Below are 26,822 nucleotides of genomic sequence, written 5' to 3'. Positions count from 1 at the left end.
TCGAGCTGTCGTGCCGCGTGACCCGGAAGCGTCCACGTCAACTTCCGAACCGGAGAGCGGCGTCTCCCGAGAGCGGAGCGGGTAGGCAGGGAAGTGAGGCGGTCGCGCGGGGCGGCCTGGGAGTTGTAGTTCACGGGGCTGTGCGGCTATCGCTGGCGGAAGCGACTGGAAGGCGGGCGGAAGCAGGCTGTGCGCGGGATCGCGGACCAGCTGGAGATTCCCTGTTCCCGGGGCGGGCACTGCAGATGTGCTGGGCCCGGGTATGATCTTTCCGGCCGCCCGCCGCGCTCTCCGGTGGCTGCCGCAGCCCGGTGCTCGGGCCCTGACTCGCGCCGCCATGGAGGTGGCCCTGCGAGGCGTCCGGAAAATCCTTTGCGTGGCCGAGAAGAACGACGCGGCCAAGGGCATAGCCGACCTGCTGTCCGGCGGCCGCATGCGGCGGGTGAGGAGATCCCCGTGCGGGCGGGACGGGGATGAGCGGCCGCTGCTCCCTCCGGGCGTCCCCTGCTGTCGGGCAGGGCGTCCGGGCGCCTGCTGCGACAGACGGGAGTTTAGAAACGGAGTTAGTGTCTCTAGTTTCTTTGGAGACCTTGCGAGGCGGCGGGTGCCAAGCCGGTCTGAGACGCGGAACCGCCGACCGAACTCCCCCAGCTTGCTCTGGAACCTGCGGGGTCGTCCGTCTGGGTGCCTCCAACGGGGCGACCCGCCCAAGCCCCTGTCCCGCCGGGCTAGGTGGAGATCGGGTCTGTTCTGGACCACGGGAGGCGCAGAGGAGAGAGACATTGTTAAGTGTCTCTTTTTCCGTCAACCTTTTCCTCGCGTTTCTCTCCCCCTGAGGGGTCAGGGTGCAGTGTGATAAACTGTCACTGTGTCCCTTTCTACTTGGAAGGCACCTCCTGGTTACAGTTCCATAATGTGCTGTGCAAGTTGCCCATCTCATCTGAGTCCCTGCCGCCCTTCCATGGACCCTCAGCTCCGAAGGAAACAGCTGTGGCTGTTGGGTCCCCTGCTGTATCCCTCGTACCCAATATGTGTGTGGAGTACAGCAGGCCCTCAGTCAGCACTTCTGGGTGCACGTTTGACCTCAGTCTTGAAGTTTTACCAGGCAGTGAGAACCACATGTAGAAAGGGCAACCCGCTGGCTTGAAACAGCTTGGCAAGTGCAAAATTGGAAAGTTGAGAGTGTGGGGTGCTGGGGGAAGGAGCCAATGGGCATAGCAAGAGAGGATGAGAGAGCCACGTGTTTCATGGGTGAGTATCAACTGTCTTGAAGGTACAGTTCATCAGTGTTCACTACATCCCCAATGTTGTCCTCTATTTAGTTCCAGGTTTTATTACACCAAGAGGAAATGCCGTAGCCATTAAGCAGTCACCCTCCTTTCCCCACTCTTCCCAGCAGCTGGGAGCCACTAATCTACCTTGTGTCCCCAAATATGTGTCTGTTCTGGATATGTCATACGAAGAGATTCACGTGATATGTGGCCTTTTGTGTCAGGCTTTTTCTACTTAGCGTTTTTGGTTTTTTGTTTTTTTACTTTTTTTTTTTTTTTTTTTTTACTTAGCGTTTTTGGAAGCTTCACATTGTAGCGTGTGTTAGCACTGCATCCCTTTTTACAGCTGAATAATATCCCATTGTATAGACAGATCATATTTTGTTTATCCTTTCATCAGTTGGTGGGCATTTGGTTTGGTTCCACCTTTTGGCTCTTGGGAATAGAGCTGCTGTAAACATTCACTCACACACAAATTTTCATTTGAATATCCGTTTTTCAGTTCTTTGAGGTAAATTCCTAGCAGTGGTATTGCTGGGTCATAAGTTAATTCTATCTTTAACTGTTTGAGGAACTGCCAAACTATTTTCCACAGTGGCTGAAACATAATATAGTTTCTCCATTGATGGTCTAGTTTTTTCATATTATGTCAACACTTTTTCTTTTTTTAATTATCACTATTCTGTATGCATGCTAAGTTGCTTCAGTTGTGTTGTGTCTGAGTCTTTGCAAGTCCTTGAACCGGAGCCTTCCAGGCTCCTCTGTCCTTGGGATTCTCCTGGCAAGAATACTGGAATGGGTTGCCGTGCTCTCCTCCAGAGGTTCTTCCCAATGCAGGGTTTGAACTCCTTCTCTTAAGTTTCTTGCATTGGTAGGTGGGTTCTTTACCACTGGCACCACCTGGGAAGCCCAGTTATCACCACCCTCAGTCAGTCCAGTCACTCTGTCGTGTCTGACTCTTTGCGGCCCCATGGACTGCAGCACACCAGGCCTCTGTGTCCATCACCAACTCCTAGAGTTTACTCATACTCATTTCCATTGAGTCCACATCCTCTGTCATCCCCTGCTCCTCCCACCTTCAATCTTTCCCAGCATCACGGTCTTTACAAGTGAGTCAGTTCTTCGCATCACGTGGCCAAAGGATTGGAGTTTCGGCTTCAGCATCAGTCCTTCGAATGAATATTCAGGACTGATTTTCTTTAGGATGAGCTGGGTGGATCTCCTTGCTGTCCAAGGGGCGGTACTTAGCTTCTTTATAGGCGAACTCTCAGTTCGTACATGACTACTGGAAAAAAAATAGCTTTGACTAGATGGACCTTTGTTGGCAAAGTAACGTTTCTCCTTTTTAATATGCTGTCTAGGTTGGCCATAACTTTTCTTCCAAGGAGCAAGCATCTTTTAATTTCATGGCTGCAGTCATCTTCAGTGTGATTTTGGAGCCCCAAAATATAAAGTCTGTCATTGTTTCCCCTGTTTCCCCATCTATTTGTCATGAAGTGATGGGACCAGATGCCATGATCTTAGTTTTCTGAATGTTGAGTTTTAAGCCAACTTTTTCACTCTCCTATTTCACTTTCATCAAGAGGCTTTTTAGTTCTTCTTCACTTTCTGCCATAAGGGTGGTGTAATCTGCATATCTGAGGTTATTGATTTCTGCTGGCAATCTTAATTCTAGCTTGTGCTTCATCCAGTTCAGCATTTCTCATGATGTACTCTGCGTATAAGTTGAATAAGCAGAGTGACAGTATACAGCCTTGATGTACTCCTTTCCTGATCCAGTCTGTTGTTCCATGTCCAGTTCTAACTGTTGTTTCTTGTCCTGCATACAGATTTCTCAGGAAGCAGGTCAGGTGGTCTGATATTGCCATCTCTTGAATTTTCCAGTTTGTTGTGATCCACATAGTCAAAGGCTTTGGCATAGTCAAAACCATTACCATACTAGTGGGTGTGAAATATATTGTGGTTTTAGTTTGTGCTTCCCAAGTGACTGATGACACTGAGCATCTTTTCATATGCTTGTTGGCCACTGTGTCGCCTTTGAAGAAATGTCTATCCATGTCTTTTGCCCAGCTTTGAATTGTCTTTTTGTTATTGAGTTGTGACTTCTTACTATACTCAGGATACTAGGTCCTCCTTAGATGTATGACTTGCAGATGTTCTAATCCATTCTATGGGTTGTTTTCTCTCTTGATAGTGTTATTTGATACAGAAAAGTTTAATTTTGATGACATCCAGTTTATCTAATGTTCCTTTTGTTGGTTATACTTTTAATATCATGTCTGAGAAACTATTGCCAAACCAAAGATCATAAAGGTTTGCCCCTGTGTTTTCGTCTAAGAGTTTTAGCTCTTATATTCAGGTCATTGATCCATTTTGGGTCAATTTTTCTGTGTGATGTAAAGTAACCTGTTTTGTGAAGTCTTTCCTCAGGCTCCTTTCCATCCATTTCCGTCTCTGTTTCCAGATGCATTTTCACAGCTCTTGGTACTGGGGATCTCTGTCATGGGTCACGTCCTCCAGCTCCTTGTCCCTCTCTCCCATGTGTGTCACTCTCTAAGACAGAGATGGGTCTGTTCACTTACTTAGCCCTCACACAGGAGTTGCTTCCCATGACATAATTACCCTGCCTTTCAGGGATGTAAATTCTGAAGGAGGAGCCAAGACATCCACACGCAGAGCTCAGAATCGGGGGATGGCCTTTGCAGCTTAGTAATAGAAAAGAATGGAAGTAACAAGTAACAGCAATGGGGAGGGGTAAAATCAAGCTGTAGTTGTGATAGGTAATTAGATACTCCTCATGAAAAAGACTCATCTGTAGAAATATATGTACATTTGAGAGAAGTTCACTATTAACTTAAGATAAAATTTTTTTTTCCCTTAACAGTAGTGCTTAAACAGTAGTAACTACTGCAGATAATTCAGAGAATATAGATGTGTATAAGCAGAACAGCCCCACTTCGGACAGTGACCACTGTTAGTAACTCATAGATCTTTGAGGATTTTACATTCAGAAGTCCTATAAATTCAGTGGCAACAACATGATCACTCCCAGCTGAGTGCTTGGAGCAGGGACTGCTCTGGCGTCTGGGGGGAGTTTGTTTGTTTTCTCTAATTTTGACGGCATGGATGGCTCTGCCGAGAGATCACTGAAGCCACTTTCTTGGTCTGTATACTCGATTTTCTTCTTTCTCTAGGCTCCAGAACTCTGCTGGAATTTAAGCAGCCCACTCCCAAGCACCTCACCTAGGCAGTGGAATCATGCATAATTGAGTGCTGTCCTCAGTTGGGAACTTGGGGGCAAGTTTGAAATGCCAGGAAAATGTTTTAGTTCCTCAGGACTGTCCACTGGCGGAGACTGCCTGGGAGAGCCTTGCCCTGGGGTGCACACATGTTGTTAGACAGGGCATCCCCTGAAGAGGATTAGAACACAGTTTCCAGACTGTTCCCGGGGGGTGGGGACCATGGACACAGCCCGGCTGGGCTGGGGCAAGCTGGACTCAGCCTGTGGCCCCCAGAGAGCCTGGGCCTTGGAATGTATCAGAGCAGTAGTTTGTCTGAGAAGCTTTAATGCGTTCTTAGAAAGAGGTAGAAATGCTGCTGATTCAACTATTTATTTTCTCTGGACTAAAAGGGCTTAACCAGCAGTTGCAGTTTGTAGGAAATGGCAACCCACTCCAGTATTCTTGACTGGAGAATCCCAGGGACAGAGGAGCCTGGTGGGCTGCCGTCTATGGGGTCGCAGAGTCAGACACGACTGAAGCGACTTAGCAGGAGCAGCAGCACTCGACCCAGTGAACTCGTGTATCAGATACGAAAATAAATTCCCACTTTAAGTTTGCCATTGTGCCTTGAAGGGGTCTGCACTCATTGTTCCACACAGAAAATTTGTATGAGGCTGGGGGAGAATGTTCTGGACACAGTCCTTCTTGGTGCTTGCAGGTTCCCAGAATCCCACTTTGCCTGTGTCTTGTCTTCTGTGCTGTGTTGGTGTGAAACTCACACATGTAGTTACTTTAACACCTTATTGAAGGATGGGATCTTCTCTGAGAGGGTCTCATTCACAGAAAAGTACAGCTAAGGAGGCAGGTATAGGCTGGTTCCCAGGTCTGACCGGGACTCACAGCTTCACTGGATTTCAAAGCCAGAGGGACCTTATAGATGACTTTACTCAGAATAAAGTGAAGTTCAGAAAGGTGAATGATTTGCCTGTGGTCCCCAGTTTATTGGTGCAGTTGTGTGGCTGGGAAGTAGAGATGTGTGTGAAGAACAGAGAACTGGTGAGACTCGTCATAATCCTCTCTGGAGTAATTGTCACATGATCTTGCACAAGTCCAGTCTTACCTGTAGAAACATGTTCGCTGACCACAGTGGACATGACCAGGTCCCTGCTTTTCCCTGAGTGTGGAGGGGCCACTTCACAAATGTGCCTAGTGATCTCGCCTCATATTATCTGTAGGAAGTTTTGTTGCATTTTTAATATCCTGCAGGAGTTTGCTTGATCCTTATATGAGGACTCAGTTCATCTTTTATGTGCTTTATATATTTTTTCTATTTTTGTTTTGCTTTCTAGAGGGAAGGACTTTCAAGATTCAACAAGATCTATGAGTTTGATTATCATCTGTGTGGCCAGGTAGGTACTGTAGGGCTTCTATCCTGTGTCTGAAGGGTGCTTTTGGATCCATCTTGCTGTGCATTCTTTGGGGTGTTAGTGATGGCTGAAAAGAGAGCTTGTGTTTTAGAATTATTTAATCAAGAATTAGCCTGGCCATTGTCGACAATACAGTGTCTTTTAATAAGATCTGTTTCTATGACCTAAAGATCACTGGTGACAGGTTATCATTTTATAATTCATAAAGAAGTCTATTTTTTATAAAATGTGGTCCCAATGTCAGCTGTCTATGACAAGAGACAAGCTAGTATACCATAGTTTAAATATAAAAGGCATCATGGAGCCAGAATTAGAATGGTATTAATTATCACTATGGCTTTGACCTTAAAGAGCTATATTTGTTTATTTCTTTTCAATCTGCTGGTTTGGGGAGGTTTTGTGAGTGTGTGTTTCTAGCTTCACAGCAGAACTGAGAGGAGGGTACAGAGATTTCCCACACACACACCCTGCCTCAACACAGCCCCGAAACAGCCCCCTCAGATGGTACCTTTGTTACAGTTGACGGGATACATGAGATCAACTTTACCCAGAGTCCCAAGTTGACATTAGGGTTCACCCCACTCTTGTGCATTCTGTGGGTTTGCGTGAATGTGTACCTGTACCCACTATTAAGACCCCATGCAGAATATTCTAACTGCCGCCAAAGCCCCTGACAACCTGACAGCCACTTTTTTTCTCTTTGATGGAAGTTATAGAAGTTCCCTACTTTGACTTAGCAAAATCTAATTGCTAAAAGGCTGATGTAAAGTGGATTACCAACAAAGACCTATTGTGTATCACGTAGAACTCTACCCAATGTTATGTGCCAGCCTGGATGGGATGGGGGTTTGGGGGGGAAATGGATACATGTCTTTGTGTGGCTGAGTCCCTTCCCCATTCACCTGAAATTGTCACAACATTGTTAAATTCACTGTACCCCAATACAAAATAAAAAAGTTGAAGTTTATAGAAAAACAAGGCTAACGTGAATTTTGTCCTCATTCAGAACGTCACCATGGTAATGACCTCAGTCTCAGGACACTTGCTGGCCCATGATTTCCGGATGCAGTTTCGCAAATGGTCAGTTCAATCCCTGGGGGCAGAACATTCTGATTATTACAGTGACCTGTAAAGCATCACGGGAAGTCTGAGGCATGTCAGTGTTAGGTAACTTACAGCAGTAAGATGACTTGAGTCCATTCGGCTACTGTAGCAAAACACAGGCGCTGGGTGTCTTGTGCGGGACAGAAACACATTTCTCCCACTTACAGAGGCCAGAGGTCAGAGCACCGACTTGGTCCCAGGAGGCCCTCTTCCTGTCTGTAGCCGGCTGACGTCTCACGTGCTGGATGGTCTCGAGAGCCGGCCAGGGTCTCTTATAAAAGCTCAAGTGGCCTCCAGGAGGCCCACCTTCTGGCACCATCCCACAGTTGTTGGGATTCCAGCCTGTGAATCTAGGAAGACACAAACTGCAGATATCATGGCAGTGACCTAGGATTAACTTGTTTGCTGTGAATTTTCACCACATGCTTAGAATAAATACACACATTCAGGTGTGTTCCCCAAAATAACCCAGACCCCTGACCTAGCAGGGATTGAACCAGGGCCGTACAGTGAAAATGCCAAGTCCAAGCCACTGGACAACTAGGGAACTCCCCACCCAGACCTTTGCTTGCAGTCATTGGGTTGCATTTACCCTGTTGCAGATATGCAGGAAAGGGCTCCAGAATTTCTTCTCAGCAGCTCCTGTTAATCCCCAGGGGAAGTGCCTCTCAGAAGGTCACAGTCTCACTCATGTCCTCTGTCTTTCTCTCGGGACCTGTGTCTGGTGGGGACGCACCACCAGGGCACTGGGACGGTGTTCTCCCTCCTGCTCTGAGTTAGGATTTTGTGTTTTCTTTTCCAGGCAGAGCTGCAATCCTCTTGTCCTCTTTGAAGCGGAAATTGAAAAGTACTGCCCAGAGAATTTTATAGACATCAAGGTAGGATCTTGGGAGACATGTGGCCCTGCAGTTGAACAACCACCACATAATTAAATGGAGAGATTTCTATATTTCGATGGCATTAGAACTGAGGTTTTCCACTAAACAAGGCACCACGGTTTAAAACATTCCCATCCTTTCTGTAGAAGTGAGGCCACTTCAGCTAAGTGGCTGAGGGACTGGGTGAGCATGTTTATGAACTGTGGCCGCCTGAGGAGATCTTGGGAATAAGCGCTTTTGTTGTCAGAGCAGCTCCCGCTGCCCTCACTGGCGGGAGAGCCTGCAGCCTATGAGTGGCCGTCTGGCCCTGAGCTCTGGATTCTCAGGCTGTTGGGGCCCCTGTCCTTGGTTCACTGCTGACTGGGGCCCTTCTTGGGATGAATCTCAATTCAGGGTTGATTTTTTTTTTTTTTTTAAAAACCCAGGACATGGTCAGAACTCCTAAAGCTGAAAGTGTGTGTTAGAGCCAAGTTTTAGGGCTCCTCGCGTGGGTGTCATGGTATAAACCCCATCTTCTAGGAGCTCCCGGGCAGGCTGGCTGCTCTGGTGACCTAGCCTCCTCAGTGCACCCGGTGGGGACAGGCCTCACCGAGCTGACGTCTCAAGGAGCCTCGCCAGCACTGGGCAGGTCCAGTGCAGAGCTGTTGCACGGTTGCTCTGCAGGTCCTACTCTTACCCTCTTATCCCAACTGGGCATTTCAGAAAACTCTGGAGCGAGAGGCCCGGCAATGCCAGGCCCTGGTGATCTGGACCGACTGTGACAGAGAGGGTGAAAACATCGGGTTTGAGGTTATCCACGTGTGCAAGGCCGGTGAGTATCTGAGGCCATAGTGGGTGGTGCTCAGCCCGGGTCTCCGTACCAGCCATGTGTCAGGGGCTCGGCCCCCACAGCCCAGGCTGTTGCCTGTTTGGTCCAAGCTGTACGATGCCTGGACATTAAATAACTATTGGCGTCTGCTGAATGATTTCAGGTAAGTGAGAGGGTGACTTGAAGGCCATTGTTGGGCTTCAGAGAGGGGGGGTGCTTTTCCCTAAAGGCCCAAGACAGTGAGGGACATAGGCGTTCTCACGAGGCTTACCAGGCTGCTTCGGTGGGTAGCTGAGATGCATTCAGGCCCTGTTTCTGACAGTTCTCAGCCTGCCACCACGAGGCTTCCCTCTTAGGCAGCACATGGCTAATTTAACTGAACCAGTGAAGCTGGATGCCTCACAGCCTCTTGGACCGGTTCACCCCCCAGGGTTCAGGGTGGTTTGGGAGCAGTGAGCCCGTGTGACCAGCCCTGCCCTGTGCCTCCTCTCTTGCACAGTGAAGCCCAGCCTGCAGGTGCTGCGAGCCCGTTTCTCCGAGATCACTGCCCGCGCCGTCCGGACGGCATGTGAAAACCTGACGGAGCCCGACCAGAGAGTGAGCAATGCCGTGGATGTGAGGCAGGAGTTGGACCTGCGGATTGGTGAGGAGGGGGCTGTGGGGGTGGGGGGCCGGGGCTTGGGCGCGCATCCAGCCGTGACCTTGCCATCTGTGGTGTCTCCTTCCGTCCGTCCTCTCTGCCAGGGGCGGCCTTCACCAGGTTCCAGACGCTGCGGCTGCAGAAGATCTTCCCCGAGGTGCTGGCAGCGCAGCTTATCAGCTACGGCAGCTGCCAGTTCCCCACACTGGGGTTTGTGGTGGAGAGGTTCAAAGCCATTCAGGCGTTTGTGCCAGAAGTCTTCCACAAGATCCGAGGTGTGTGCTGGTGCCTGTGGGGCAGCCCAGGTGCTGGTCCAAGGGGTGGTTTGTGCCCCACTGTCCTCGCCCCCTCGTCATGTGTCTGAGGTGGCTCTTGCTCTCCCTGTGATGGGCCTTTCTCCCTGAGTCACGGCCTTCCTGTGTCCCTAACAGTGACTCATGACCACATCGATGGTGTGGTGGAGTTCAGCTGGAAAAGGCATCGTCTCTTCAACCACACGGCATGTCTTGTCCTCTATCAACTGTGCATGGAGGTGAGAAAGTCTCAGAAGGTGGTGATCTGTGAAGACTGTCCTGGGACTTCCCAAGCTGCCCCTCTCTGTTGCATGTCCCATGGGACTGCAGTTTTCAGCATGCATCTCAGGACATCAGCTTTCGGCACCAGTAAGACCACATCAAAAAAGTTTTGACTGTGGAAGGAAAGACTTATAGAATTTTCAGGTGAAACCGGGAGTGTTAATAAATGTGTAGCTGGAATCTGTCCTAAAACAGTGTACTCTTCGTCAGAGGCAGATAAGGACCCGCTGGGGCAGCCAGGAACTGCAAATCCTGGAGCTGAAGGCTGGGGAATTGGGTAGAAGCAGGTCTTCTGCAGGCCCTGATAGCTGGGGAAGATGCTTGTCTGGTCACGGGGACCTCAGCTTTCCCTGTCCTCCCAGGATCCCAGGGCGACGGTGGTGGAGGTCAGGTCCAAAGCCAAGAGCAAGTGGAGGCCTCAAGCTCTGGACACTGTGGTATGTTCTGGATGGGAGTTGGTGGGGGTAGTTGTGCCAACCCCAAGGAGCCCTGTTGTCCGTAGGGGGCACCGGCTTCTGCTGCTGAAGGTGCCCAGGGGCATCTGTCTTCCCGGTGCCACGCAGGAAGGAAAACAGACCCCAGAGCAGGACCTGCTCGAGCAGCTAATAAACATGACATAACTGCTCCATGCGGGGTGTGGGACACGAGCAGGGAGAGAAGTCACCGACACTTCCCATCCTTAGGTGGTTGCTGCTGCAGTTTTGGTTTCGTTTTCTGTTTTCCCTGTCATTCTTAACGGCATTGTTATTGGAGTAGCTAGTTTTTTCCACCGAAGTGGAAAGCATTTTCTTTGTTTCTGCATAATCTGTGTAAACCTCATTTTGCATACCCAGTTTATGAACCTGCCCCGAGTAGGGCTTCTCAAATTTTGTGACCCCAGGAAAAGCCACCCAGCAGGACACCGTAGGGTGCCGCTTCCCAGTCCCTACTCTTCAGGAGAGTTCATGGTGTGTTCACTCTGAAGGTGGAGTCTGTGGGACGGCCAGGGTAGTGGGGGTTACAGGCTGTGTGCAGTGGACCTAAGTGAATCATCCCTTGCTGGTTGACATGTTCAGATGTGTAGCCAGCAGCATTTTCAGAGGCCTCCCCCCACCCCCACTAAGGGAAGGGGTAGCTGGTGACCCCCTGAATGCCTGCACAGATGTTTGTCACCAGGGGATGCCCAGAGGTCTGGATGGTATCCCCAGAGTGCAGGTCTCAGACTGCCGGCACTGGAAAAAGTTCTTTAGAACTTTGTTAGAAATGCAGTTCCTGGCCCTGCCCCTGTCCAGCTCTCCTCGTCAGATCCCCTAGTGCCTGTGCCCAGGAGTGTGTCCACTCCTGTTCCCACTCATTCTGGCTTCTGCACTCAGAATCTGACACCCCCTGGGCTGTGGCCTGACTGCCCGATGGACCCAGAATCCTTCCCCTGCCCAGCCTTTTACACGTGTGTGATGCAGCCAGGGTGATGGCCGAGGGGTGCTGAAGAAGAGGGTGTGGTTGTTGTGTTCTCTGACTCATGCTCCGTCACACGTCCAACAGGAGCTGGAGAAGCTGGCATCTCGGAAGTTGAGGATAAATGCTAAAGAAACCATGAGGATTGCAGAAAGGCTGTATACCCAAGGGTAAGCCTGAGTCCTTATTTGGGAAGAGTTTGATGCGTCTAAATAAGGGTGAAGCATCTTAGAACTTGAGCTCATGGGGAAACCAGGCTGTCTAGATTTCACTAGCTCCCCATGGAGAGATTTTGGCCTTGACTCCTTTTCTGATGGAAAAGGCATGTTAGAGTCACTTACAACTTAAAACAAGAACCCACAGAGTACATTCAGATCCCACTGTTGACCTCTCACAGGCAGGGCGTGGGGACCCTGGCAGGGGCAGGCGTCACCTTTGGCACTTGTGTGCCTGTGGGAGGGCGGGGCTAGGGTGGGTGGCCTGGAACCAACTCTGGCCCCTGGGAGTGACCCACAGGAGTGCCTGCCGCTCCTCCCCCTGGGGTCTCATCTCAGGACTTCCCCAGCATTGGGGACCATAGTGTCCTGGATCAGACGGGCTGCTACTGGGGTTACCAGTGTTCCTAGGTCAGTTCAGTCGTTTCTCTACCACCTCAGCCATTTCTCACTCTGTGTGTTTGGCCTTGTTTAGGTACATCAGCTATCCTCGAACTGAAACGAACATTTTCCCCAAAGATCTAGATCTGGCGGCGCTGGTGGAACTGCAGACCCCGGATCCACGCTGGGGGGCCTTTGCGCGAAACATTCTAGAGCGCGGTGGCCCCACCCCACGCAATGGAAATAAGTCTGACCAAGCACACCCTCCCATCCACCCCACCAAGTATACTGACAGCCTGCAGGTGGGTATTCCTGGCTGTGCTGCTGAGGACCCACAAGGAGGTCAGGGCTCAGGCCTGGGATGAATCTGCTCTGTGAGCTCTGACTTCAGGAACAACATGACTGAAAATTTCTCTTCCATCGCGGGGAGGAGATGTCACATCAACACTCTCCTCCCACAGTCTGCGCTTGGCTTCCCCGATGGATCCCACAGGGGCTGTGCCCTGCCCAGGCCCCGCCCCACGCTGTCCCCTCCCTCCACTGCTCCCTTGACCCTCCCGCAGACTGAGCGTCCCCTTCGCCGAGCCCTCACACGGCCCGTACCTTCTCCCGAGACTGGGCTTTTCGTGCAGCATGATGTCTAACGGTTGTGTGCTTGTGCTATATTTGCTGGGTCTGGCTTTGAAGGATTGTATTCGATATTGTTTGCACAGTGGCTGTGTGTGTGGATGTCACGTCTCCCTTGTAGACATTCTTAGAGGAGGATTTGGGATCTGAGTGTGAACGTTTTACAGTCTCCTGCCAGGGGTCCTCACAGTGTCCCTAGTTACTGAAAGGAGAGAGGTTGCCGTGAACCCTGTGTTTGTGGTAGGTCTGAGGCTGCTTGAGTGTCTTCACTCTGCATGTCCTGCATACATGGGCCCTCTTGGAAACTTGCTTTCACCTTTTTTCCTGCTCAGACCGGCTTTATGTCAGAGGAGTTGCTTTCCAGTCTTGAGGGAAGGGGACTCCACTTGTGAAGTTTATGGGCCTGAACCCACAAGCATCAGGGATTTGCCTGCCCTGCACATGGGTGCGGAGCTCTGGGCTGGGAGGCAGCACTGGCCAGACAGCGTCTGGAGGCGCTCAGGCTCCTCTTTTGCCCGCAGGGGGATGAGCAGCGGCTGTACGAGCTCATCGTCCGCCACTTCCTGGCCTGCTGCTCGCAGGACGCCCAGGGCCAGGAGACCACCGTGGAGATTGACATTGCACATGAGCGCTTTGTGGCCCAAGGCCTCATGATCCTGGCCCGGAACTATCTGGATGTGTACCCGTATGATCGCTGGAGTGACAAGGTGGCACTTCGGGTTGGGGAGCCGTCCTCTTTCCGGCCCAGGGGCCAGGTGGGCTGACTGCTGTGTCTCTGACCCTGTAGACCCTCCCTGTCTACGAGCAAGGTACCTGCTTTCAGCCCAGCACTGTGGAGATGGTGGACGGGGAGACCAGTCCCCCGCAGCTGCTCACCGAGGCCGACCTCATTGCCCTCATGGAGAAGCACGGCATCGGTCAGTAGCTGGTCGTCGTGGTAACTGGTACTTCTTGGCTGAAGGGAGGCTCAGGAGCAGTGAAGGACTCGCCTCAGGGCACAGAGTGTGTGAACCCCCGGGCCTAGGTGACACCGCAGTTGGCACCCTTGGCCGTGGCCCTGTGCATCCGCATGTGGACACAGGTGCTACCCATCATTCAGGCTCCCCTGGGCCACACTGACCAGTGTTCTTGGCCCTCACAGGGATTTGTTGTTTTTGTTTTATATTTAGCAAGGTACCAACATTTGAAACTGTCGAGACCCATGTAAAAATGGGTACCTTCCTCTTTAGGAGCATCAGGGGTTGGCAGCTTGGCAGCCGAGAGTGGCGGTTGTTTTTCTGGTACTCACGCTTGGCTTTGTTCACCTGCTCAGCACATGCAGGGTCCCTGTGCGATCTGAGTCTGCCTCTCGGGTTCTTCATGGATGACCACGTGCTTAGCTTCTGTTAAAGCATTTCCCATAGTTGTTTAAGAATCAGAAATTTTTTTTTTTTTCTAAGAAACTGGGCCAGAATACTTTTTCCCATTAGTCCTGTGGCCCTGGCTTTACAGGTGGGTCCCTTGTGATTTACCTGCTGCCCCTCAGTTTTCACCAGAGCTCTAAGGGCAGCCAAGTCCAGGGTGACCAGCGCCACAAGGGGTTGGGGGATGGGGAGTGGGTGGAGCAGGGCAGGGCCCCAGCCCTCACTGCAGAGGGAGGTGGGAGGAGGAGCTTACAGAAGGATTTACAGCGGGACGTGACCACTGGAGTGAGTGGGTGTGAGGGAGAGGTGCGGTTGCTGACGAGGCCTCTGCACGACTGGCTGAGTGGTGTGTCCCCTGGAGTAGGAAGTCTAGGCAGAGGAAGGGGCCTGTGGGGCTGGGGGCTAAGGATGAGCCTGAGTGATGGGAGTGGCCTGCAGGTACGGATGCCACGCATGCCGAGCACATCGAGACCATCAAGGCCCGGATGTACGTTGGGCTCACGCCAGACAAGCGCTTTCTCCCTGGACACCTGGGCATGGGGCTCGTGGAAGGTGAGGAGCTGGGGGCTTTGGGGGGGGGGTGGTCATGAAGCCCCACAGTGTATCCAGGCCACACGACGCCACTGTTGTCCACAGGCTATGACTCCATGGGTTACGAGATGTCCAAGCCTGACCTGCGGGCTGAGCTGGAGGCTGACCTGAAGCTCATCTGCGAGGGGAAGAAGGACAAGCTGGTGGTCCTGCATCAGCAGGTGCAGAAGTACAAGCAGGTGTTCATCGAAGCCGTGGCCAAAGCCAGGAAGTGAGTGCCGGGCACTGCTGGCCGGCCCGCTAGGCCCTGGGGATGGCTGCTTCGTGCACTGTGGCCTTGCCGGGCACCTCACCCCTGCCTGCAGTCTCCCCTCTCTCCTCCCCTGTTTGTTTGGCTCCTCACCCCAGAGCCTTGTCAGCCTAGCAACCGTAACCAGGAGGGTCTGGTCCAGTCATTCTGGGCTTTAGAAACACCATTTCCATCCCATCCTGAGTTAGCAGGTGGCACAGTTTGCCTGTGGGTCCACCATGTGTGGGCATGTGCCCCATTGTTTTCTTGGGCCTTTGGGGGTGACCATAGCCAGTAGCATGTCTATGTATTCTGTTGGAAATATCACATTTTTTTACCCCGTGCAAATTTTGAAAAGAAACACACGAGCCATTTAGACTTGATTCCAGACCAACTCGAGTGTGTGTGTGGCTTAAGGTCTGCTTGCTGTGGGGCAGGTGGTGAGGCAGGGGCACCTGCCTGCAGCTGGATCACTCCTGGGAGTGGCCACCTTGGGAGCAGGCCGCGTGGCCCACACGGCCCCGTTTGTGGGAGAATGCTGTGTGAGTCACACGTGCGTGGTGGGCGCCTGACTTGAGAATGCTGTGAACGCTCTCCATTTCCTCAGGTTGGACGAGGCCTTGTCCCAGTACTTCGGGGCGGCTGCAGAGGTGGCCCCACAGGAAGCCCTCCCGGCTGTGCCCGAGCCCATCAGGAAGTGTCCGCAGTGTGGCCAGGACATGGTTCTCAAGACCAGGAAGAGCGGCGGGTCGGTGTCTGGCTGTGCCCTACCCACACCCACACCCCTGAGACCCAGCACTGCTGTGCGGGCCCGTCCTCTGGTTCTGTGTCCTGTTTAAAAGCAGGCCTGCTTCACCAGTTCCCGGACTGGGTGTTGGTGCTGAAGTGGTGGCCTCAGGGGTGTGAGGCCTCGTGGGAATTGAGGACTGGTGGGGGCAGGGCTTGTCCCCTGGGGATGGACAGTGCTCCATGTGTGGACGGTGGTGCAGGCCTCCTTATCAGTGACGCACTGAGCCCGTCTGCTGCTCACAGAGCTGCAGGAGGGTGAGGCCTGTGTTTCCTGAGGCACGTCCAGCTGGGGGCTCAGAGGGCAGCCAGGCCCCACTTCAGTCTGGGCGCTGGTGGCGGCTTGGTGGTTTCTCATCAGGAGACAGCATCACCAGTGATTGAGGGGGTTTCAGGGACACAAGTGCAGGCTGGGGCTCTCGTCACTTGGTGTCACGGACCGTGTCTCCAGAAGCTCGAGTATCACCTGTAATCAGACAGAAGTGTCTCCACTGATGCCCCCGTCCCAGGGTCAGGGACGCCCATCTGACCCAGCCTTGCTCCCCAGGTTTTACCTCAGTTGCACGGGCTTCCCCGAGTGTCGGTCGGCCGTCTGGTTCCCGGACAGCGTGCTAGAGGCCAGCAGGGATGACAGCGTGTGTCCAGTGTGTCAGCCACACCCTGTTTACAGGTGAGCTGGACGCCCAGGACGTCCTTTGACCTTTGGTCACGTATCAGAAATCACAAGGATCTCAGAGAACTTATGTTTATGAGGATTTACCGCATTCTCAAAGTGAAAGCAGGTTTTTAAATGCTTGTTAGTTTGTAACAATTGCATCCTAACAGTAGGTCTTTAGGATAAAGTTTATTTATTTTCAAAGCAAAAAAATGAGAACAGGTTGTGTTGCAGTGTTGCCAGTGTAACATCTGGCTTAACAGTAGAGCAGAGCCTGTGTTGCTACTGGGCACCATTACCAAGCCACACCCCAAGGGGCCCTGGACCTTGCTGCACTGGGGCCCGAGGACAGGCACTTTTCAGAGGCACCTGGGTGTGGGCGGTTACCTGGGTCCTAGAGCTCACTCTCCCCAGCCCCCTCCTCCCTCTTGTGACGACTGGAGGGCCAGGTAGCTGTGCTTTGTGTGGCTTCCCTGTGGTGGGGTGGGGGGCAGGAGAGCCCCCTGTGGACCCAGGAGAAGACTCTTCACCCAAGGGTTGAGTGTCTCGTCATCTTCTGTCCTCACAGGTTGAAGTTCAAGTTTAAACGAGGCAGCTTGCCCCCAACCATGCCCCTAGAATTTGTCGGCTGCATCGGCGGGTGTGACGAGACCCTGAGGGAGATCCTGGCCCTAAGGTTCTCACGGGGCGCCCCCCAAGTCGGCCAGCCCGCCTGCCAGACCTCCGGCCACCTGCAGGCTAGCCAGTCCCTGAATAGAATGGACAGTGGCCAGCAGGGCCAACCCCGGCCCCCCGTCACCAAGCCCTCGAAGACTTTGACCAGGACTCTGCCTCCACCCGCTGTTGAGAGTGAGGGCAACTCGGTGACCTGCAACTGTGGCCAGGAGGCCTTGCTGCTCACCGTCCGGAAGGAGGGGCCCAACCAGGGCCGCCAGTTCTACAAGTGCAGCGGTGGCGGCTGCAGCTTCTTTCTGTGGGCTGACAGCGGCCACCCAGGAGCCGGGCCTCCCTCCTCAGCATCCAGACCCCCGGGCGGCCCCCTGGGACGCCCTCCTGGCTCAGGGACTCTTCCGGGCGGGTCCAGCAGGCCCGGCAACGGTGGCAGCGGTGGCGCATCCTGCCTGTGTGGCCAGCCGGCCGTCACACGCACCGTGCAGAAGGATGGGCCCAACCAGGGGCGCCAGTTCCACACGTGCGCCCAGCCCCGTGAGCAGCAGTGCGGCTTCTTCCAATGGGTGGACGAGAACGTGGCCCCAGGTGAGGCGGCGGGGCTGCCCTCCCTTCCCGGTCACTTCACACCCGTGAGGTCACGGGCACTCTGCTCTGCCCCTGGCACTGCGCAATACTCCATGTATAGCTGCTCTTGTCTCCTTTGGGTGGTGTTTGTGGTCGTGCCTCCTAGACGGGGACCGTGAGGCCCACACTGACCACGTGGCCTATTTGGATCCCCACAGCTGGGCCTAACGTGGGAGCCCCTCTCACCTTTGTGAAGCTGGCAGGGTCTGTGTTGGGGCCTCGTGTAGTAAGGCGGGAGCACTGGCCCTGATGTTTGGAACCTGCCCTGGGTGACACGGTTCGGGTGGCCCCCGCAGATGGGTGTGGGGAGAACTCCTGCCCGGATGTAGGGTCAAGGTAGATGAGGTACCTGAAGGTACCTGGCCATCTTGGGACACAGCAGATACCTGATCATGTATCTGAGAGAGACCAAATGGCCTTGTGGCGGGCCTGGCTCTATGTCCTTGAACCATTTGGTATGGTTTCTCAGCCTGTTTCCTCAGTAAGATGGGGCACCTCCTCCCTTTCTCTTGTTCCTGTTAATCTGCAGCTGTGATCCTGACACACACGTGACAGGTCTGCACACACAGGAAGAGCCCAGAGCCTGGGTGCAGGCCAGGGGTCAGAGACACCACTGTTCCAAGGGACCCACGTCTGCCTTGTAGGAGGCAGTCTGTCTGTGGGAGGCATCTGGGCTGGACCACCTCCTGCATGGCGGGAGTCAGGGTTTCCTGTTGGGAGGAGGTGGTGTCTTTGGTCCTGGGTGATGGGGCGGTTCATGCTGTGAGGCTCCTGAGGGACGGGGAGTGTCCAGAGCTCGGGCTTCTCACACGGCAGGTGGGAGCAAGTGTTGGTCACAGCCGGCTTGTCTTTGTCACATCCACACTCGATCAGGCAGCTTGCCTGATAGGTCCCCATATCTGCATGTGAGGTGACATGGGCTCCTGACCCAGGCCATCGTGGCAAGGCTCTTGGAGGTCATTCCCGTCTGCACTCAGCAACCTCTCATTCTCCCCACAGGGACCTTCGGAGGCACCCTCTGGCCAGGAAGTAGAGGAGGAACCCAGGGACTGGAGGCCAGAAGCAAGAGGGCTCGGGCTGGCTCCTCAGACATGGGGTCTGCAGCCAAGAAACCCCGGAAGTGCAGCCTTTGCCACCAGCCTGGACATACCCGTCCCTTCTGTCCTCAGAACAGATGAGGCAGCATTGGGCTGAGGGGACCACCTGCCCTTCTTCCCTGCCCTCATGTCTGAGGAAGCAAGTTGTTTCTCAGGGGCCACCAGCAGCTCTCGGGGTTTGGCCTATGTGTTGAGTCCGGGTCCAGATCTTTCTCTCTGCTGGACAGTGGCCCTGTGTGCGGGACCCAGGAACAGCTATGTCCATGGCTGAGAAGCCACAGAGGCTGCCTTCTGCGATTCACAGGGCCTGTGCTGTCAGCGCCTTAGTGGAAATTGGCCCTATCTGCAAGGGGCTTCCATCCACAGGTGGTCTGAAAAAGGATGGGATGCCAGGGAGAGGCTCCTGTTTGGAGGTTTTTGCCTCTTTAATAAGGTTTTGGAGGTTTTTGCCTCTTCCCTGTCTGTGGAAGGTTTTCGCCTCTTTATTAATCTGCAGCCAGGACGCCCCACAGCTCAGGTGCCTCAGTAAAGAATCCAGCTCCCTGACCCTGACAGGTGATGGTGTAGCGTCCGGGGAAGTTTGGCAGGACACTGGGCAGTGCTGACCTGCCTGGCCTCCCCCAGCCCCATCATTGTCATTTGGGGCAAAGAAGAACTGGTGCAGATACTGCTGTGCTGGCCTCCCAAGAGGAGCCAAGTGGGAATCAGTGGACTTCGCTCTGCAGCTCAGATGACGAGCAGGAGTAGGCTGGATGTGACTGAGTTGCGTGGCTGGTGAAGAAGTGAACTGTTCTGGGACTCCTGGCCCCAAACCCTTCCCTCAGACCAGCCTTTGCACCTGGACTGGACAGCAGGCTGCCCAGAATTGCTCCTGGAGCATCTGGTCAGTGGGTGTTGGTCTTAGCCCAGTGGCCCAGCCCACTTTGTCCCTTTGGTTTTTACCTGTGCTGAGCATCTCACATAAACAGCTGCACAGCCGTGGCCCGCCTCTGCTCTCTGAGTGCCTTGTCTCCTGGGGTGGCCCTCATGGTCACTCATCAGCACTTTGTGTGTTTTTCTGACTGAGCTAGTCCGCCGTGTTCACTTGTCATCAGTGGATGGGCACAGGGGTGTTTCCACCCCCTGGCTGTTGGGAGCAGTATAGCTGTTAAGCTTCAGTGTGCAAGTTATTTGAACAACTGTATTTTTATGGATCCACACCTAGGAGTGGGTTTGCTCGGTCATTTAATTCTATGCACTAAACTCTCCACAGCAGCTGCATCTTACCTTCTCACCAGAGAGTTCCCCTTTCTCCACATCCTTGCCAACGTGTCCTTGCCCATGTTGCCGTCCTCGTGGGCCTGAGGTGGTATCTCGTGGCTTTGACTTGCATACTCCCAGTGACCACTGAAGTTGGGCATACTTTCACTGCTCACACGCCTTTCATGTTTCTTTGGAGAAATGAAAGGTCTTTTCAAGACCTTTGCCTGTTTTTCAGTGGGATTGTTTGTGCTCTTGCTGTTGAATTGAAGGATACTACCTTCAACTCATCTGTGAGTTGCAGTCTCTCCACAGGGAGCCCCGTGCCCACCAGGATCAGAATTGCCAGGTGGAACTAGGGGTCCTGCCAACAACCACTTGCTGGGCTCCCTGGGCTGGGCCTTCACAGGGCCTGGTGGGAATTCTGGGGGCAGGGTTGCTGTCAGCCCAGGTGGTGAGACCATTGCACATAGATGGGTGGACACTGTGAGGGAGCTTTCCACACAGGCTTCCCAGGATGCTAGGCGGAGGCCCCGCTGCCCTGGTGGTGCATAGACCACCTTTCCCCCCGGACCTCCGTTTCGGGTTCCTGAGCTGCGTCTGTGTTCAGCTCACAGGTGGGAGGGGCTTGCTCCACAGGGCAGGGGTGTACCGCCCTGTCTCCACCAATATTCATGCTGGGCAGGGGTGCAGGGCCGGCCTGGAAAGTTCCCTGAGGTCATACGGGGGGCGAGCCTGAGGCCCACAAGCTGAACTGCTGGCTCAGGAAGTGGTTGGCTTTGCTGAGAACACTCAGAGCAGCAGCCAGGCCCCATGCAGGCCTTGGGAGCACTGCGCTGTCGACACCAGCTTTGGTGTCTGTCCTCAGTGAACGGAGTGCCACCAAATGGTCATGTTACTGGGGTTTCAACTTTTTTTTTTTTTTTTTATGGGATTTCCCAGGCAAGAATACTGGAGTGGGTTGCCATTTCCTTCTCCATGGGGTTTCAACTTTTTAATTTTTTTTTAATTTGTAGAGTTTTTAAAAGACTATCCTCATTGTAAAAGAATATGCTTAAAAATGCAAATGTGTCAGATGTACGTGACTTAAGCTGAAGGCTGCTCATCCTGGAGGGGACCAGGCTGGGGGCAGCATTGGTCCTGGATTAGAGCAGAGGGCTTCCCTCTCCCATCCCACTCCAGCCTTGCCCATCAGGGCCCTTGGACCTTAACTACAACCCCATCAGGAGGCTTGGTGAGATCCCCAGGGACCTGAGTGTGGGTGTGCCCAGCAGGCCCCCAGTCTGCAGCCTCAGCGAGAGAGAGAGCTCCCATGCAGACTTTAATTGAGCCTTTCTCTGTTTAATAATAGCACGGCCTGAAACCACTGGCTGGGTCAGCTCTGGATGTGATGCACTGTCCTGAGGGGTCCTGCTCATGAGTGAATCCATTAAAGGACTTGTCTCGTCTGGACAGACTTTCCAGAGGACCCCAACTTTGGCAGATGCTGGACCGTCTGTCTTGGTCACTGGTTCAGGGCACCTTGCTCTGTGCCAGCACTGGGTTAACACCCCACCCCCACCTGTGAAGTAGGTATTCTGGAACCCTCAGGTTGCAGGGAGGAGGCCAAGGCTGCCCCACCTCCAGCCTGTCCCCTTGCTACCATCACAGCTGCTCACCACAGAGGGCACTCAGGCCAGGCAGCTCCCGAACCAGGTGACCTAACAGCCCTTGGGGAAGCCAGTCTCCAGCCCTCTGCCCCTCTGCAGAGCCACTGAGCCCATGGGAACACCTGGGAGGCAAGCCCCTCCTGATCCGCAGAGGCCACTGGCCCTGCAACCAGTGCCCAAGAGCACCTCCTCCAGCCTTGTCCCCACATCCCAGCTGGGAGGGGGTTGCCTCAGGACACATGGGACAGGAAGGAGGGGCCTGACACAGCTGTGGGGGCCTCACCCCAAGCCCATGTGGCCCCAAGCCCTCCCTGGCTCGTCTGGTTACATGGGAGCCAGAGCTCCCACGGGGACACCTAGATACGCCTGCATCCCTGTCTATACAAAGCAGGGAGTCTGTCCTCTACTTGAGGGTCCATGACTGCATGTGGACCACTGCTGGCCAGAGGGCCCCCTGGCAGCCCTGTCCGTCCAGATTACAGGGCTCCAGGGGTCACGCTTTTTGGAAGAAAGGAAACCCTGACCAGTTGGTGCCCATTACTAAAGCTAGATGCCACTCCAGGTCAGTCTCCTGGTTCCAGGGTGAGCCCAAGCCCCTCTGGCCAAGCTCACAGAGCCTCAAATGGCTGCATGTAAGAGCCCAACACGCGTCTCACTGACATTTGAGTTTTTTTTTATTCTCATCCACAGTCCTTGCGGCATAGCTTTACTTCGGCAAGAAGGATACCAGAGACAGGAGAGATGCCTGGGAGGGGAGGCAGACAACACCCCCGCCCCAGCCCCCACCAGCTCCAGGGAGAGCACAGGGTCAGCTAGGACAGCTGGTGTTGGCACAGTGGGGGCCGGGCTGGCAGCAGCCAGGGGTACCCTAGACTCTGAGCCAGGTGAGCAGCACAGAGAGCCTTGGCTCCCTCAGTGAGGACAGAGCCCTCCCAGGGCCTCCGTGGCTAGAGGGGAAGGGCCTTCCCCCAGGTTAGCCCCCGCTAGTCCAGGCTAGAGAGCAAACCAGGCACACAGCACGGAAAACACAGGCCTGAGGGTCAGCCAAAAGCTATGTTCTGAGGGTCCCAGGTGACTCCAGCCCCAGGGGGACCAAACACTGTCCACCACCAAGCACCAGCAGCCTGGAGATGCCTGCACCCGAGGGAAGCATGACTCACCCTCAGGACAGAAAAAGACAGTGGCCTCATCCCTGCCTGGGACTCAGGGCAACTCCTGCAGGCCAAGAGGGCCGCCCACACCCCCTCGTTCCAGCTAAAAGCAGCGGTGTCGGGTGTTGCCCAGCTGCGTCCACCCTCTAGAGCAGTCCCTCGGGGGCCTGTAGGCCACGGTACAGCGCAAAGCCCAGATCGTCGATCTCTTCCTCCCGCAGGCCATCCAGGAGGTTCACGCCACGGTTGAAGTGGCTGGGCAGGCTGGCCTGCTCCACACTGCCGAGCAGCAGCTCCAGGGCCTGCAGGAAGTGCTCCCCCAGGGCCTCCTCGGCCCAGTCAGCCTCCTGCTCACCCAGGTGCAGAACCACCTGAGCCAGGCGGTCCCGGCCCAGCCGCCACAGAGCTGGGTGACCGCGGCAGACAGTACAGAGCAGCAGCAGCAGCCGACGGCGGGTCCCAGCGTCCTGCTCATCCAGGGCCCGCAGCCGGGCAGCCTCAGCTGGGTACCAGTCCTGCAGCCAGAGGTTCCCGGCCAGTCCCTCCAGGGGCCAGGCCAGCAAGAGGTCTCCATCCTGGGCTCCGGCCACAGTCAGCAGCACGGCCACAGTGAGCTCCAGGCACTCGTGTTGCACCTCCAGCAGCAGCTCATCCGAGGCCACACGTGGCCGGATCAAACACCCGAGGAGACTGCCGATGGCTGGCCAGTTGACGGAGGCGGTCAGGGCCTTGCGGAGCAGCTCCAGCAGGACCCGGGAGGAGAGGTAGCCGCCCACCAGAAAGCGGTCCCAGGGGCTGCTCCCACGGGGACGGAACTCCAGCTGAGTCCTACGCACAGCCCAGCAGCGAGGGTCTTGGGCTACAGTGTCCAAACCGGCCACCAGGCTCCAGAGGCCTGGCTCCAGTGCCAGGGGCACCAGGAGCCGCACAGGGTCAGCAGCCCCTGCCTGCAGCCCCTCATAGAGCGGCCCGCCGGGCATGAGCGCCCCAAAGGGCAGGTCTGGGAACTTGTTCCGCAGGTAGGCCTGTAGTTCCAGGGCAATGTCACCTGCCAACTGCTTGGCCAGAGACACGTGAGCCCCTGGCATGGTCACGTGGTCCCGCTCAAAAGCCAGCAGCTTCTCCTGGAATGTCAGACACAGTGGCGGTGCCGGCGAGCTAAGCTGAGGCGACGTCTGGGGCCCTGTGTCAGCAGGCCATTCTGAAGAGGGAAGGGACCCAGGGCTGGTCAGAGGGGTTGTAATGGGACCACCTGAGATGGTACTGAGCTCAGTGATGAATTCTCACCATCTGAGGCCCCTCCCAACACCCTGAGGCTGAAACCCCAGGTCTCGGTTCCCCAGGTGAGGGCCCCCACCATCACAACGCTGCCACCTTGCTCTGGGGCCAGCCCCCATGGTCTCACGTCCTGGTGGCTGGAGCCTCAGCACCACATGGGAGGGAGAAGGCATCCAACACACAAGGGAGCCCACAGGGAGCAGGGACCCGAGCAGGTCACACGGTCACCAGGGCAGGCCTGGGCTACATCTCCCGAATGTGACCACCGAAACAGGACCCACCCAGGTCAGAGAGGAAGGGGCACCGCTCACCTGGGGCAGAGAGTGAGGGGGCCGGAGGCGGCACCGGCTGGCTGAGGGCAGCGGGCGGGGACCGGGACTGGAGGCGTGGCGTGGCCTTGAGCAGGCTCAGGTCCTGCCAGCTGTCCTCCAGGCATGGGGCATCCCCCTTGGCGTCATCCTCGTCCCGGGGGCTGGTGGCCCTGTCGATGAGCTGCAGGCAGAGGGACACAGGTGAGGGCATCTGAGGCCTGGGTGGTCACGGCAGAGCCAACCAGGTGAGGGGCAGAGGCAGGTGCGGTCTCAGGCAGTCCCACCTCCCCAGCCCTGCTATGAAGTCCATGTCAGCGGGCCAGCCCAGCCTTACCCGCTTCACGGCCAGGGTGGCAATGCCCAGCACCGCAGCCCCACCCACTCCCAGCACCAGGCGGGCATTGGCCAGGAGGAAGTCTACAGCGCCGCCCAGCACCTCGCCGTCACGCCGCTTGCTCCGATTCTGGGAGAATTCCGCCATGGTCAGTCTGCCTGTAAGGGAGCCAGGGTGCAGGGGCCACTCAGTGAGGGGCCAGCCTGGCATCCAGGCAGGTGCCCTATGGTCAGAGTTGGGGTCACAAGGGGGCTTCCAGAGAATTTCTGATGAGAAAGGGGCTGCCTGCAGGTTTTCTTGGGAGGAGACTGGGAGATGGCCCAGAGACCTCCCTCCACCAAAACCTGCAAACAACCCATCTGTATGACAAGGGGCTCACAGAGAAAGACCCTAAGGCCCATGGCAGGTCAGAGAAAGGAGACAATCTCCCCGATCCCACCTTCCAGGCCCCCTGATGTTGCCAAAGATCATGAGGTCGGTCTTATCAGCACCATCCCCATTTACAAAGAAATAGGTTGCTGACCACAAAGTGAGTGGTGGGGACTCGGAACCCCCCATGACCAGGTCCCAGGAGCAGCCTTATCCTGGTTCCTAACCAGGCCCTACAGGAGAAAACTAAGGCCCAGAGAAGACCACAGCTTGGGGACCCAGGCAACCTGCACTGGACAGCCTCTCAGGCCTTTGAGGGAACCTCAGTGAAATTCAGGGGGCCACAGTTACCCCCAAATCTCAGCAGGGCAGCCGCCAGAGGCAGGGCCACCAAATCAGAGAACAGGACAGGTGAGATGGCCCAGGACACCCCAGGGGCCAAGGGCTGGCTGTCAACAGGTATGTGTCAGACAAGGCTGAAGGCCCCACTGTGGGGACAGGGTGTAAGGGGCTTCTAAAGACCACAACAAGGCCAGTCCAGTGCCCTGGACAAGGGCCTCTGAGGCTAGGGACAACAGTGGGTGGGGAGGGGTCTCAGCTGCTGAGAGCCCAGGCCACAGCAGGTGAGCTGAGGGCCTGAGTGTGCCAGATACTTTTAGCTCGTCTGTAAGATGGAGCAGGTGCCATGAGAAACCGTTAGACATGCGGAACCCAGAAATAACAGCGGCTGGGACCTCAGGCATCTCTCCAGTCCTGGCAGGCTGAGCCCCAGCCCTCAGGTCCTGAGCACTGACGGGGTGTGTGACCAACGGACAAGCCCAGGGGACCAGTCAGATGGCCAGGCAGAACTGTTACCCTGAGGATGCCTGAACAGATGACCCTGAGCTCAGAGCCAACTCAGCCCCAAGGACTTCTGCTTGCCCTGCTCCCAGCGGGTGCCGGAGCCCGGTTGCCAGGTGGGGCCTGCAGCCCCGCACCCGCCCCCCTTTCCCAAGCTAAAAATAGGAAAGACGACGGAGAGGGTTGACCCAGCGTGGCCCCGCGGCGGCTTCCTTCATCAGGACTGACAACCGCCTCCAAACTGTAAAGTGCTCAAAGCCCCCGCCTGTCTGACCCAGGGCGCGCAGATCCTAACCAGGGAAGGGAGAGGGAAAGACTAGGCCTCCCTTAGCCTCCTCCAAGTCCCGGCCGCGAGGACACCGAGGCTGGGGGAACGCCGGGATGGGCCCAAGAAGCGACCAGAGATGGGCCCGTTCCGACTCACTCCCGGCCGTATCCGCGCGGCCGATGGAGGCCACGCCCCGCGCCCCGGCCGTACCTGCGTCCCGGCTTCGGCGCCCCGGCCCGGGGACGCAGAGGGCCGCTCGGGCCGCGTCCCGGGGCCGCCTGGGAATAGAACGTGCAGGACCCGGGAGTCGAACGCCGAGGCCTGGGGCGGGCGCGGGCCCCCCGCTCGCAGACGGACAGGCCCCGAATCCAATCAGAGCGCTCAAGGCCCGTGCCCACGTGCCGCTCTGAGGCGGCCTTGGCCAATGGCGGCCGAGCGCCCTTCGAGGCTGGGCTCCTCGGCGAGCACCGCCTTAAAGGCGCAGGGCCGTGCCCCCGAACTCCGCCAGTGGCAACGCGAGCTCCTTCCCAGCTAAGGAAGCATCAAGTGGAGCTCCTGGTCACTGTAGTCTGCGGCCGCCTCTCCCGTGAAGGGGATACTGGTCCTGTCACCTACTGGGACCGTCATGTGCCGGCCCAGGGACGCCTCCCTCGAGGGGCAAGCGGGCACGTAACCGCGCACCCGGGCTCTCCTCCGAGCCGGGAAGCCTAGGAGTGTGGGTACTGGCCCCGGAGCGTCTCTCGGA

General features: G+C 55.5%; 2 protein-coding genes across 3 annotated transcripts; one reads left to right on the top strand and one right to left on the bottom strand.

Annotated features, from left to right (window-relative positions):
• The first annotated feature begins 158 nt into the window (after positions 1–158).
• TOP3A (DNA topoisomerase III alpha) lies at positions 159–19,619 on the top strand. Its single transcript, XM_065910006.1, has 19 exons — positions 159–442; positions 5,842–5,901; positions 6,926–6,999; positions 7,826–7,901; positions 8,604–8,712; positions 9,209–9,352; positions 9,454–9,624; positions 9,781–9,881; positions 10,287–10,361; positions 11,446–11,528; positions 12,049–12,256; positions 13,103–13,288; positions 13,369–13,498; positions 14,423–14,536; positions 14,621–14,786; positions 15,412–15,552; positions 16,138–16,260; positions 16,814–17,502; positions 18,541–19,619. Exons 1-19 carry the CDS (start codon positions 263–265, stop codon positions 18,717–18,719), a joined length of 3,009 nt encoding a protein of 1,002 aa, XP_065766078.1. The 5' UTR covers positions 159–262; the 3' UTR covers positions 18,720–19,619.
• Positions 19,620–22,182: 2,563 nt separating this feature from the next.
• MIEF2 (mitochondrial elongation factor 2) lies at positions 22,183–26,444 on the bottom strand. 2 transcript variants are annotated; one of them, XM_065910742.1, is made up of 4 exons: positions 26,288–26,444; positions 24,601–24,758; positions 24,267–24,447; positions 22,183–23,878 (listed from the first exon to the last, which is right to left on the bottom strand). In XM_065910742.1, exons 2-4 carry the CDS (start codon positions 24,745–24,747, stop codon positions 22,824–22,826), a joined length of 1,383 nt encoding a protein of 460 aa, XP_065766814.1. In that variant the 5' UTR covers positions 24,748–24,758; positions 26,288–26,444; the 3' UTR covers positions 22,183–22,823. The 2 variants fall into 2 exon arrangements, with proteins under 2 accessions (XP_065766814.1, XP_065766815.1); XM_065910743.1 differs by having other exon boundaries at positions 26,234–26,340.
• Between the last annotated feature and the right edge of the window lie 378 nt (positions 26,445–26,822).

This window comes from Muntiacus reevesi, chromosome 18 (genome assembly GCF_963930625.1).
Source record: "Muntiacus reevesi chromosome 18, mMunRee1.1, whole genome shotgun sequence".
NCBI classification, from domain to species: Eukaryota; Metazoa; Chordata; class Mammalia; order Artiodactyla; family Cervidae; genus Muntiacus; species Muntiacus reevesi.
The sequence above is the reverse complement of the archived record's forward strand: the minus strand, read 5'-3'. Positions and strand labels throughout refer to the sequence as shown.